Source organism: Bubalus kerabau, chromosome 1 (genome assembly GCF_029407905.1).
Source record: "Bubalus kerabau isolate K-KA32 ecotype Philippines breed swamp buffalo chromosome 1, PCC_UOA_SB_1v2, whole genome shotgun sequence".
NCBI lineage: Eukaryota > Metazoa > Chordata > Mammalia > Artiodactyla > Bovidae > Bubalus > Bubalus kerabau.
Genome location: NC_073624.1, coordinates 8,947,542 through 8,960,166, shown reverse-complemented (window position 1 = coordinate 8,960,166; position 12,625 = coordinate 8,947,542). Strand labels below are relative to the sequence as shown.

Genomic DNA, 12,625 nt, shown 5'->3' with positions numbered 1-12,625 from the left:
AGAAGGAAATGGCAACCGACTCCAGTGTTCTTGCCTGGAGAATCCCAGGGATGGGGGAACCTGATGGGCTGCCGTCTCTGGGGTCGCACAGCCGGACACGACTGAAGCAACTTAGCAGCAGCAGCAAGTTCAGAGAAAGGGTCCCCCAAGGAGGGGCGGTAGCTGCCCATGGGGGCGGGGACAGCTACTGGAAGGTGGCAGGAACACAGGGAGGATGTGTGGTACCAGAGGGTATTTATGGGGGCACAGGACGGAGGGCTAGGGGGTTAGCACAGATGTCTCCATAGCTCACACTTGGCTGACAGCCTGGACAAGTCAGTCCAGCCCTGGCTCTTTTGGAAAAACATCATTTTCTGGCTCCCACTGTTCCCCAGCTGCTAGGTGGGGTCCCTCCCTTAACCTGCGCCCCAGCTGTGTAAGGAACTCTATCTAGGAGCCAGAGGGGGAGGCTTGAGGCCCAGGGAGGGGATGTTACTGACCAAGATCCCACAGCCAGCTGGGGTCAGATTTCATCCCTCATAGGGTTTCAACACCCCCTTGGCTTCCCAGTGGTCCTCTTTCTGTGGGGCCCTCCCACCTGCCCACAGCACCCCAGGGTGGGCCCCACTCTCATTTCCCTCTTCATTAGCTCACCAGGCACAGGCTCCATTCAATTTACTTAAATGCGGCCCCTGGGGCTGCCGCCACACTCTGCTCGGAGCTGCCCGTTTGCCAGCCGTTCCAGCTTAATTACGAGGGTCTCTGGGGAGGGCCAGTGGGGAGGCTTTCTGCAAGGGTAAAGTTGGTGAGACTGGTAGCCCAGACGCCCTCACCTCGGGTCTAGTCTGCTGGCCTTTGCCTGACCCAGCGTCCCCGGGGAAGGCGCCGCAGTGAACTGGTGCTGCCGGGGTGCTAGCTCCTGCTTCTGGATGGAGCAGCACCCAGGGTGCCCGTCGCGGTCCTGCCCCACCAGTGCCTGAGCACGGTCCTTGCTGGTGGCTTGTGGAACCAGCTTGCAGGAGCCCGTTTTCTCAGATTCCAGGATTTTGCAAGCCCACCCTTTCAAATGGTTTCACCCCATAGAAACTGCCGTATGCTGCAAATCAGGGCTATTTTTCAGAGGCCTGTGCTCCTGTGCCACTGGTCCCCGCCCCTCAGCCATCCCTCCCAGGCAACACGGTGGCCGCAGCTCTGACCTCTGCGTCCGGCTTCTCCCTCTCCCTGCAGCCCCAGACTCAGGCCAGGCCATGGTCCCTGCTCAAGTCCTCTCAGGGTCTCCCCGCCTGTCCTGTCCCGCCTTCTCCTTCTGCCGCATCCTTTTGGGCAAACACTCCAGCCTTCAGATGGCAGGGGTGGGGGGGGCTCTTCTCTTTGGTGCTGCAGGCCCCCTTTGGTCAGATGGCAGGGAGGGGGGCTCTTCTTTTTGGTACTACAGGCCCCCTTTGGTCTCCCCGCTGGGGTGCCCTCACTGGCACCCTCTGCCCCTTCACAGGATCCTCCCTGGCCTCCTCGTCCACAAGCAGATGCCCTGACTTCGTGCCCTTTCCTTCATAGGGATTGGCTCCCTGGCTCCTACTAAGCGCCAGGCCCTGAGCCAGCCTGGTGTATTGAGTTTTCACCACCATCCTCAAAGCAGGTATTAACACCCCCTGCCCCACCCTGCAACCTGACATCTACCACCGGAATGCTGAAACCCGCTGCTTCATCCCTTGGTTCTGCAGTTGCCCAGCGGGGTGACCTTGGGCAAGTCACTTGGCCTCCTTCAGCCAGTAGCCCGATCTGGAAGTGGGCACATGAACCTCTCCTCCCAGAGCAGCCGGAAGGGTCAAGTGCATTAAGAAGCCTGGCGCATAGTCCACACCCACTAGTTAGGAATGGTTTGTGAACTTTTGTTGGAACCTTACACCACTCTTGGGCCTTCCCTCATAGCTCAGTTGGTAAAGAATCCACCTACAATGCAGGAGACTCCGGTTCAATTCCTGGGTTGGGAAGATCCGCTGAAGAAGAGATAGGCTACCCACTCCAGTATTCTTGGGCTTCCCTTGTGGCTCAGCTGGTAAAGAATCCGCCTGCAATGCGGGAGACCTGGGTTAGATCCCTGGGTTGGGAAGATCCCTTGGAGAAGGGAAAGGCTACCCACTCCAGTATTCTGGCCTGGAGAATTCCATGGACAGTCCATGGGGTCCCAAAGAATCAGACACGACTGAGCGACTTTCACTACACCACCCTTGGGGTGAGTTTACCCAGCTACCGTCTGGAGCTTAAAAAAATTATTAAGGAAGAAGTGAGGGGGAGGGAAGATTTTTAAAAATATTCTCTTTAAAGCAGCTCGGAGCGGCAGCCATTGTTTGGCGGAGCTCCGCGCAGGGCCGCTCTTCGGGCGCGTGTAGCTCTGCTCCACGCCCCTTGCTCCCATCCCAGACGGTGCTGGCAGGAAGCGATCCGCCCCCGAGTCTATTTTGAGCAACTCCCGTCTGAGGTGGTGCCGGTAGAGAGAAAGGTGGCCCAGGGCTGCCAAGGGGCAGGGAAAGAAGCTGGGAGCGGGAAGCGGAGGCTGGGGAACACATGCAGCCCGTCTCCTGCAGGGGAGGGCACCCAGAGGGGAGGCGTCCTGGGGGGTCCCTCATATGGCCCCGGCTGCACACCCTGCAGGCGGCGAGCTTGGTGTGGTCACCAAGGTGACGAGGGCATGACAGAGGTCAGGTGTCACTTTCCTTTTCCGTCTGTGAAGGGGCCACCCCTGTGTGGTCACAGGGGCTCAGATGAGAGGTGAGATGGGGGGTGCCCATGGCCTCTAGGTGGTCACTGCTGCCAAGATCACGAAGGAGTGCCTCCAGGTTTCTCATGGTCATGGATACTCCGTGCAGGGACTGGCCTGGGAGGAGGTGACCGGGAAAAGCAGGAGTCAGCCAGGCAGGGGCCTGTGTGTGACCCACCAGGCAGTCAGATGGTGCTGAAGTCTGCTCCCGACCTGGCGCAGCCCTGGAGGGGAGGGGGCCCAGAACCATCTGGGACAGAGTCCGTGTGACAGGCAGGTGGGTGGGGATGGCTTGGGCAGCCAGATTCCTCCATCGTCATCTGCTCTCCTGTGTTGTCATATCTCTTCCTGGTATGACCTCTCGGCAGCCCCCGGGGCAGGCGGGGCGAGTGTCTTGTGCCCACTGGGCAGGTGGGGAAACTGAGGCTCAGAGAGGTGAACTGGCTTGCCCAGCGTGGCATGGTGAGCGGCTGTCAGTGCTGGGCTCCGAGATGCTGAGGTTGCATTGGAGGTTCCAGAAGGCTGATAGGAGGTGACGGGGAGGCACCATTCCTGGGAGGGGGCTGTCTCAGCCCCACCCTCTCCTGGCACTCTCTTGACCATGCCCATGACTCCTCCTAAGCTGGGCAAGGCCTTCCTGAGACTAGAGGATGGTCGGACAACACAAAGAGGATCAGAAGCTTCCCTCGTGGTCCAGTGGTTAAGGCTCTGCCTTCCAATGCAGGGGGCGCAGTTTCGATCCCTTCTTGGGGAATTAAGATCTCATATGCTGCAGTGCGGCCAAAAAAGAAAAAGGGTCAGGTTGAATGGAGTGCAAGGCAGGGGTGCAAAAACCCTCCCTAGAGCAAGGCTGACCCCAGCTGGGGTATGTCCACTGGCTCTAGCTCCCAGGGGACAGCTTTCAAGGCCTCCAAATCAGTGGATGGGTCAGAACAGGTTTTATTCTCTTTTCAGCAGTCCTGTCAAGTCACTGCCAACCTAGATCTGGGGTGACTCTAGGAAGAGGAAGATGGGATAGCTTAGTGCCTGACATTCCAGCTCTATGGGGGCTTAGGGGAGAGACACACCAACATGGGCTGCAGTCAGGGAAGGCTTCCTGGAGGTAGTGGCACTGGAGATGGATCCTGAGGGATGACTGGGATTTCAGTAGACAGAGGAGAGACAAATGCAGGCACCAGGAACATAGGTATTTCTATGGAAGACCCTCCTGAGCCCTCAAGGTGCATATGCACATGGGCCAGGGCAGACAGCCCAGGAGGCCCGGGGGCTGTCCGTTCATGAAGGGTCTTGAGACTGGCTTTATCCTTAGTGGGGATATCCAGTGGGGGAGAGAGGGCATGGAAGGCTTGTAAGCAGGGCAGTGAGTCTGTGCTGAACTGGAGTCTCAAATCAGAAAGGCAGGGGAGGTGCAGGCACCTGGACCATGGGGAGGTATTGGGCCAGAGGGAGGAGACCTGTGTGTGAGATCTGATTCTTCCACTGCCTGTCTGTGGCCAGGGGCAGTCACTTTTCCTCTCTGGGTCTCAGGTTTTCCAGCTGTCATATGGGGCTACTATAGGGTACTGTTTTAGCTTTGATGGAATAATTCATGGAACGTGCTTAGTGCCACCTGGCTCATGGGGATGTTTTTAACACCAGCTGGCATTGTTGTCATGGGGGTGATGCTGGGCTCGAGGGGTTCCTGGGGGGCAGCTTAGGTTCTTGCCCAGCTGGGCCCTTATCTGCCCCTGCAGCCAGCCCTCCCAAGCCTGGCATCCATCAGGGGTGAGCTGGCCCTGCCCCTGCCCCTGCCCCGTCTCCCTCTGCTTCTGGCCTCTCCTCCAGTTGCAGCCCCCTCATCGGCCCTCCATCCTCCCACCTCTGGTGTAACCTGGTTTTTCTGCCCTTCCGCACCTCCCCTTCCCCTGGGTGGGTCTTTGCCATCTCCAGCCACCTCTCTGCAGTCTCTTCTGTCTGCCTCAGCGCTCTCACTTTCTGGCTCTCTCTCTGGCTTACCCAGTGTCATGATCTCAGTCCTTCATTCTGTGTTTATCTCTGTTTTCCTCTCTTTGTCTTGTCTCTCCACACCCTGCGTTAGCTTCTCATTCCCAGGTCCATATTGGTCTGTCTGTACATTTGTCTTTGGGGTCTCCCTCTGTCCGTCTCTCTGACGGCTGCCCTGTTCCTCTCCACATGCCTCCCCTCTTGGTCTCTCACTCACTGTGTCTAGGTTTGTCTACCTGTCTGTCTCCCATCACTGCCTCTCTCCCAGAAAAATGCTTGCAGGAGTGATGGATGGTCCATTAGAAAAAGATTAACAGGTGTGTGCTTGAGTAGAGAAACAGCTGTTGCGAGGGAGGAGGGGAGGAAGCAGGTGACCTTTCGGGGAGAGCCAGGCGGCAGGCTTCCCATCGGTTGTGGGTGGGCGGGTGCGTGTGCGGCACGTGGCCCCAAGTGGGGTGACCGCTGTCTCAGACTGTCAGCGGCCACATCTCTCATCTCCCTTTTGGCGGGCTGGGAAATTGGTGACTCTCAAGAGCATCTGGGCCCTGGCTCAGCCTGGGATGCTGGGCCCCAGCCCCTCCCACTCTGGGGGCCTCTCTCGAGGTCCCACACCCCTTTTGGGACCATTTTGTGAGTCAAATGTAATTACAGATGGAAATGGTGCCTTCTCCTTTGATCTGGCCTTGAGAGGAGCTGGCAGTTTTATTAGATTTCCCAGGCACCAGGCGGGAAGCAGAGGGTTGGGTTGCTATTTTTTTCTCTTCTCCTTTTGACCCAAGTGGAGTCAAAGTCAGGCCCTGAGTCCCTGTCGCTCTGTGGGAGAGCTGGGCCAGAGCAGGCGGACCTGATACTGGGATTTCTCCCACCTCCCTCCCTTGCTCCAGCTGGTCCCTCTGCCTGGACACCTTCTCTTCTCCCTGTTTCCTACTCCCCCTCTTGGCTTTGAGCTCTCCTTGAGATGTCACTTCTTCCAGGAAGCTGCTCCAGACTCCACTGACCCTATGGCCCAAACCACCTTCAACTTCCCTCTGTTTTTATCACCTGCCGACTGGTTTGTTAAGCTGCATGGTGGGCTTTGCCAGTGGAGCCTGTACTCCTCAAGGGCAGGAAGAATGTCACGATTGGCTCACCACCGCCCAGCCTGGGTGGCACAAGCCCAGCCCGTGACCGATGCTGGGGAGAGCCTGCAGCAATGGACGAGTGGATGGACGGATGGATGAGGTCGGGGGTGGGGGCTGGGAGCGCAGTCTGAAGTCTGACTTGGTGGCTCTGCCACAGCCTTGCCAGGTGACTCTGAGCACGGCGGTTCCCTTCTCTGAGCCTCAGTTTCCTCATCTGTAAAACGGAGACGATAACAGTGGCCTCGCAGGCTGGCTGAGGTGTCAGTAATTGAGTTGGGGTGAGCTCAGGCCTGACAAATGGCCCTTTCCTGCTGCATGATTTGGGCAGGAACAACCTGACCCGGTGGTGAGTAGAGACCAGACACTTTACCAGTCCTGGCAGAACCAGGGGAGGGGAGAGGGGTGGAGAGAGAAGGGGCTGGAGCCCTGTATAGCCCTCCCCTCACTCCATCTCCCATTTTATGGATGAGGAAACTGAGGCCTGGGCAGTGAGGGTGGACTTGGAACCCCACCCCCAGTCGTGGCTATAGGGTTGCTTGTTTAAACACTGGCATTCCTCGGGTAGTCCCACGTGTAGGGGTGTCAGGTGCTGCTAATAATTGGCAGGTATACAGCTCCAGGGACAGAGGGTGGGTCTGTGGACCGAGGGGCTAGTCTCCCTCTGAGTAGCTGGGACTTTGACCTTCAGCGGCTTCCCTCATGGCTCAGATGGTAAAGAATCTGCCTGCGATGCGGGAGACCTGGTTTTGATCCCTGGGTCAGGAAGATCCCCTGGAGAAGGGAATGGCAACCCACTCCAGTGTTCTTGCCTGGAGAATGCCATGGACAGAGGAGCCTGGCAGCTACATACAGTCCATGGGGTCGCAAAGAATCGGACACGACTGAGTGACTTTCCCTTTGACCTTCAACCTCTCTGGGCCTTAGTGTTCTCCTCTGAGCAGCAGGTGAAGTAAGCCCCACTGACTGGGTGGCCCAGTGTACTGAAAGCCGTGGTGGCACACGGTAGGGGCAGGGCCTCTGTCTGCCCTTCACAGCGCTGGTGGTCTCCAGCCACCCACACTCTTGATAAGGCAATTGCGAAGGAAGGAAGGAGGTGGGGGGAGGGCTGGGTATGGAGGGCCGAAGGGCAGAGCCTTGGAGTTAGGCTGCCTGGGTTCAAATCCAGGTACTAGCTGTGCAGCCTCAGGCAGGGGACTGGACTTCTCTGAACCTGTCTCCTCATCTGCATAATTGGCTCTTCAGTTCAGTTCAGTTCTTCAGTCATGTCCGATTCTTTGCGACCCTATGGACTGCAGCATGCCATGCTTCCCTGTTCATCACCATCTCCTGGAGCTTGTTCAAACTCATGTCCATCAAGTTGGTGATGCCATCCAACCATCTCATTCTCTGTCGTCCTCTTCTCTTCCTGCCTTCAATCTTTCCCAGCATCAGGGTCTTTTCTAATGAGTCAGCTCTTTGTATGAGATGGCCAAAGTATTGGAGCTTCAGCATCAGTCCTTTCAATGAATATTCAGGATTGATTTCCTTTAGGATTGCCTGGTTTGATCTCCTTGCAGTCCAAGGGTCTCTCGAGAGTTTTCTCCAACACCACAGTTCAAAAGCATCGATTCTTCAGCGCTCAGGTTTCTTTATGGTCCAGCTCTCACATGCATACACGACTACTGGAAAAACCACAGCTTTGACTAGACAGACCTTTGTCAGCAAAGTGATGTCTCTGCTTTTTAATACGCTGTCTAGGTTGGTCATAACTTTTCTTCCAAGGAGCAAGCATCTTTTAATTTCATGGCAGCAGTCACCATCTGCAGTGATTTTGGAGCACAAGAAAATAAAGTCTCTCACTGTTTCCACTGTTTACCCATCTATTTGCCATGAAGTGATGGGACTGGATGCCATGCATGATCTTCAATTTTTGAATGTTGAGTTTTTAGCCAGCTTTTTCACTCTCCTCTTTCACTTTCATCAAGAGGCTCTTTAGTTCCTCTTTGCTTTCTGCCATAAGGGTGGTATCTTATCTGAACATCCCCATAGCCTGAGGAGCTATGGGAATGTCATGGCTATAGGGTAGCTTGCTTAATACACTGGCATTCCTTGGGTAGTCCCACGTGTAGGGGTGTCACGTGCTGCTAATAATCAGCAGGTATACATCCCCAAATCCCCATAGCCTGAGGAGCTGACCAACATCCTGGATATCTGAGCTTATTGATATTTCTCCTGGCAGTCTTGATTCCAGCCCGTGCTTCATCCAGCCTGGCATTTCACATGATGTACTCTGCATATAAGTTAAGTAAGCAGGGTGACAATATCCAGCTTTGACGTACTCCTTTCCCAGTATGGGACCAGTCCGTTGTTCCATGTCTGGTTCTAACTGTTGCTTCTTGACCTGCATACAGATGGGCTCTCGTGAAGGACTAAGTGACACGATACTTATGAAGTGCACAGAACAGGACCTGCACACACTCACTACATGGGTTAGGGTCGTGGGCAAACAGGGATTTCAGCAGTCACTGGTTTGCCTTCCTGTCTTGCTCTCTGCCTAACTGTGTGACCTCAGGCTGCCTTCTGAGCCTTGTCTTCCTTATCTGTAAATTGGGTATCATAACGTGGCCCTCAGTGAGCAGTACGGGCATCATTGTCCCATTGATGGGAGGTCGGCCCCAAGTGTTCTCATCTCAGTAACCCTCTTGGGACAGCAGAGATGATGCAGAGGCCAAGCGCAGGGGGAGAGTGGAGGTCCAATGAGGACACGGGCCTGCGGGCCATGGGGCCAGGGTGGCAGAGCCAGGCCCTCCCTGGGGATTTGAGAGCTGATGGGTGTCCAGAGTGGGGGACCCCCGGCTGCCCTCTGGCCTGACCGGGTCCCTGTCGCCTGCCCCAACATCCCCACAGCCTGAGGAGCTGACCAACATCCTGGAGATCTGCAATGTGGTCTTTACCAGCATGTTTGCCCTGGAGATGCTGCTGAAGCTGGCCGCCTTCGGGCTCTTCGACTATCTGCGCAACCCCTATAACATCTTCGACAGCATCATCGTCATCATCAGGTGCTGACCCCACCTCCCCAGCCTGCGGACTTAGAGCGAGGCGGGAGGGGGATTAAATGCACTGACCCCAGCCAGTAAATGTCCGACTCTTTGCAACCCGATGGACTGCAGCACACCAGGCTTCCCTGTCCTTCATTATCTCCCAGAATTTGCTCAAACTCATGTCCATTGAGTCAGTGATGCCATCCAACTATGGATGTAAATAAAGTACATAAGATCAAAGGAAGTCAATTATACTGAAAACCAGTTATGAAAATATTTGAAAATGTCTGATTTATCAATATAGATGTGCTTCTGGGTGAATGAATTAAATATCAAGATCAATAGTAGTGGGTCCATGACAACCACATTCCAGAGAAAGGATGAGCATAACTAGCGTCTGGAAATATCTGTATCAGCCATCACGTGATAGAAAACTACCAGTGATTTGGATTGGCCACAGGGTCATAGGGACTGCTAATTAATTCTCTGCTGTTTGTTGTTGACCTTCATAATTAAAGGAATGTTGAATCTCAAAAAGAGGTCAGATATTCATGAGCTGTAGACTTCTTGAATGGGGCGGTCCGTGGAATCAAGGTTCAGAGCCCCGGGATTAGGGTGCACGAGTCGCAGCGACCTGGCAAACAGTATCTGTTGGGTGAATGAGTGTCTGAACAGAAGGCGTGCGTCTCTGTCTCCCCGGCCCCGCTTCTTCCTCTGCCCCGTTCCGGCCTCCCGCTGACCCCTCCTGCCTCTCTCCCCTCCCCGCCCTGCCTGCTGGCCCGGCCGCAGCATCTGGGAGATCGTGGGGCAGGCGGACGGCGGGCTGTCGGTGCTGCGGACTTTCCGGCTGCTACGGGTGCTGAAGCTGGTGCGCTTTATGCCCGCGCTGCGGCGCCAGCTCGTGGTGCTCATGAAGACCATGGACAACGTGGCCACCTTCTGCATGCTGCTCATGCTCTTCATCTTCATCTTCAGGTGAGCCCTGCCTACCCTGGCGCCACACCCGCGGGGTCTGCTAGGGCCCGTGGGCAGGGGCCTGGGGGAGTGTGACTGAGCTTCTCCACGCAGCACCCTAGACCTGGGTGTGAATCCTGGCACCATCACTTCATCCCTGATGGCTCTGGACAAATCCTGCCCCTCTGAGCCTCAGTGTTCACATCTGTAAAATGGGACCAACTCTGGTGCTTCTCCTCTTAGTGGGCTGTTCTGAGAATGAAACAGCGTGGGCGGGCAGAGAGCTTAGTGTGTGTGTGAGTCCCTTGAGCCACCTCCATCCTTCCCCCCAGCATCCTCGGGATGCACATCTTTGGCTGCAAATTCAGCCTGCGCACGGACACGGGAGACACAGTCCCTGACAGGAAGAACTTCGACTCCCTGCTGTGGGCCATCGTCACGGTGTTCCAGGTGAGCCCCAGCCTGTGTCCACGGGTGTCTGTCACTTTTTGGAGGTGTCCCCAGCCTCAGAGAGTCCGGGGAAGAACAGCAGCCTGCAAGGAGGCCCCTCAACCCCAGCCTCCAGTGGCCAGGCTGCCACAGCTCTGGCTGTGAGAGCTGGACTGACCGCCCAGTGCCCGTCCCTGTGCATCCACTCCTGCCCCGAGACTTTGGGGTTAGGATTCTTCCCTGAAACCGTTTCCTCATGGGTACTGTGGTCGTGGGGGTGGGGTTGTGGGGGCAGCCAGGAGGGAACGCTGGTCACCGGGGAGCGAGTGTTAGGGCAGGAGTGTGTGATGCAGGCCTTGAGGGTGTGGGCAAGCCAGGCAGCAGGAAGAGAAAGGTGTGTGTGTGTGTGTGTGCACACATGCGCATGCACTTGGGTCTGTGGCTGTGCCCCAGCCGAGGCCATGATACGCGAGGACCCTGGGTGTGCACGATTGTGAGAGGATGCTGTATGTGGGTGTGCATGGGCTGCTGTGTGCCTGCAGCTAGGACACCCAGGGGGCTGGGGCCTGGGATACTGAGGGGCTAAGCAGTCGATCCTCTCCCCCGACAGATCCTTACCCAGGAGGACTGGAACGTCGTCCTCTACAACGGCATGGCTTCCACCTCCCCCTGGGCCTCCCTCTACTTCGTTGCCCTCATGACCTTTGGCAATTATGTGCTCTTCAACCTGCTGGTGGCCATCCTGGTGGAGGGCTTCCAGGCGGAGGTGACTGTGGCCTTGGTGGAGGAAGCACCCCTTTGGGGCCCATATGAGACTGGGGGGGGTGGCTTGGATAGAGGAGGACCGCAATTCAAACATCTAGCAGGCAACGGGTCTCCAGAGGAGGGTGTTACCAGTGAGGTGGTGAGCTTCCCATCACAGGAAGCATGCAAGTGGAGGCTGCATCTAGGACCCCTGCCTATCCCCCAGGGATGTAGGAATAAGCCTCTCCATCTCTGAGATCCTAGAGTCCCCAAGATCTGGGATGCTGGATCCTGCCTGATCCATTTTCTGAGGCTTGGGGGACACTTGCAGTCAGGCAGATGTGGATTTCTGGCTGAGGTCCTCATTAACTTCTCACTTCCCTTTTCAGAGCCTCAGTTTCCCCATCTGTAAAATGGTGTGTGTGTAGGGGAAATGGTAAAAACACCCATTGAAAAATTCAGGAGGGAGGAGAGGGCTAAACTGACTTTCGTTCCAATGTGAGGGATGGTCTCCCAGGGTGATGCCAATCGCTCCTACTCGGACGAGGACCAGAGCTCATCCAACATGGAGGAGTTTGACAAGCTCCAGGAGGGCCTGGACTGCAGTGGAGGTAAACAGATTTCCACTCATCACCTGGGAGGCCAGGACTTTCCCCCAGAGCTCCAGATGGGCAGAGGGTACAGCATCTAGTTTCCCCTCAAGCCAAGGCTCCAGGGCTGCTACCTCTCTATGGTTTGTTGTTTACGTTTATAATAGACAGAAATGCCGAATCTCAAAAAGGTCAGGGACAGTCATGGCTCTCCCGAATTCTAGCCATGCAGCCCACCCTCACCCCTCCACACAACTGGCCTGTTAGGAAGAGCTTTGGGCCTCAGGATGCTGGGGTTCTGTTGAGTACTTCTGGGCAGCTGGGAAGAAACCTCCCCAGCCTATGCTGTGTCCTTCTCAGAAGCTGGGCTAGACAGGTTCTGCCTTCTTCCTGCAATGAGTACAGGAGTGAGGCTCCTATGCTGGGTGAAGCCCAGAGCTGGCCTCTAAACATGGAATGCAAGGGCGTCACTCATCCAAAAGCAAAGCTGAAAGCCTTGGCGATGGGCATAGGGGAGGCACGTGTAATGGGGTCCAACCAGGAGGACTTCCTGGTGGAGGAGGTCTCTCCAGAAAAATTCTTCTTTTCTGTTACTGTCCATGTCTATTTCTTCATCTCACGGCTTCTTTTGCTCTTGTTCTGTCCTCCTGTCTGCCCCTCCTTCTGTCTCTATCTGAACCCTCCAGATCCCAAGCTCTGCCCAATCCCCATGACCCCCAATGGGCACCTGGACCCCAATCTCCCACTGAGTGGACATCTGGGCCCCACTGGGGCTGCAGCATCTGCCCCCCGCCTCTCACTGCAGCCAGACCCCGTGCTAATGGCCCTGGGCTCCCGCAAGAGCAGTGTGATGTCACTGGGGAGGGTGAGCTACGACCAGCGCTCCCTGGTGAGTCCTTGTGGGGTGCTCTGGATGGCTGCTTCCTGCCGGGTGTGTGCTGAGTGACCCCGAGAAGATGTGTCTGCCAGTCTGGTACCAGCCTCAGACTGGTACCTAGGCTTAGGACACCAGACTGCCCAGCCAGAACCAGGCAGGGACCATGTCAT

At 56.1% G+C, this 12,625-nt stretch overlaps 1 protein-coding gene across 1 annotated transcript in view; it reads left to right on the top strand.

The window, feature by feature from the left end:
- CACNA1I (calcium voltage-gated channel subunit alpha1 I) overlaps window positions 1-12,625 on the top strand; it is a 109,771-nt gene that overhangs the window by 72,589 nt on the left and 24,557 nt on the right. The window contains exons 10-15 of the mRNA XM_055570410.1: window positions 8,728-8,879; window positions 9,651-9,836; window positions 10,148-10,265; window positions 10,855-11,010; window positions 11,506-11,599; window positions 12,265-12,467. Of these exons, the coding sequence (XP_055426385.1) occupies window positions 8,728-8,879; window positions 9,651-9,836; window positions 10,148-10,265; window positions 10,855-11,010; window positions 11,506-11,599; window positions 12,265-12,467 (909 nt within the window). The remainder of the gene's footprint in view (window positions 1-8,727; window positions 8,880-9,650; window positions 9,837-10,147; window positions 10,266-10,854; window positions 11,011-11,505; window positions 11,600-12,264; window positions 12,468-12,625) is intronic.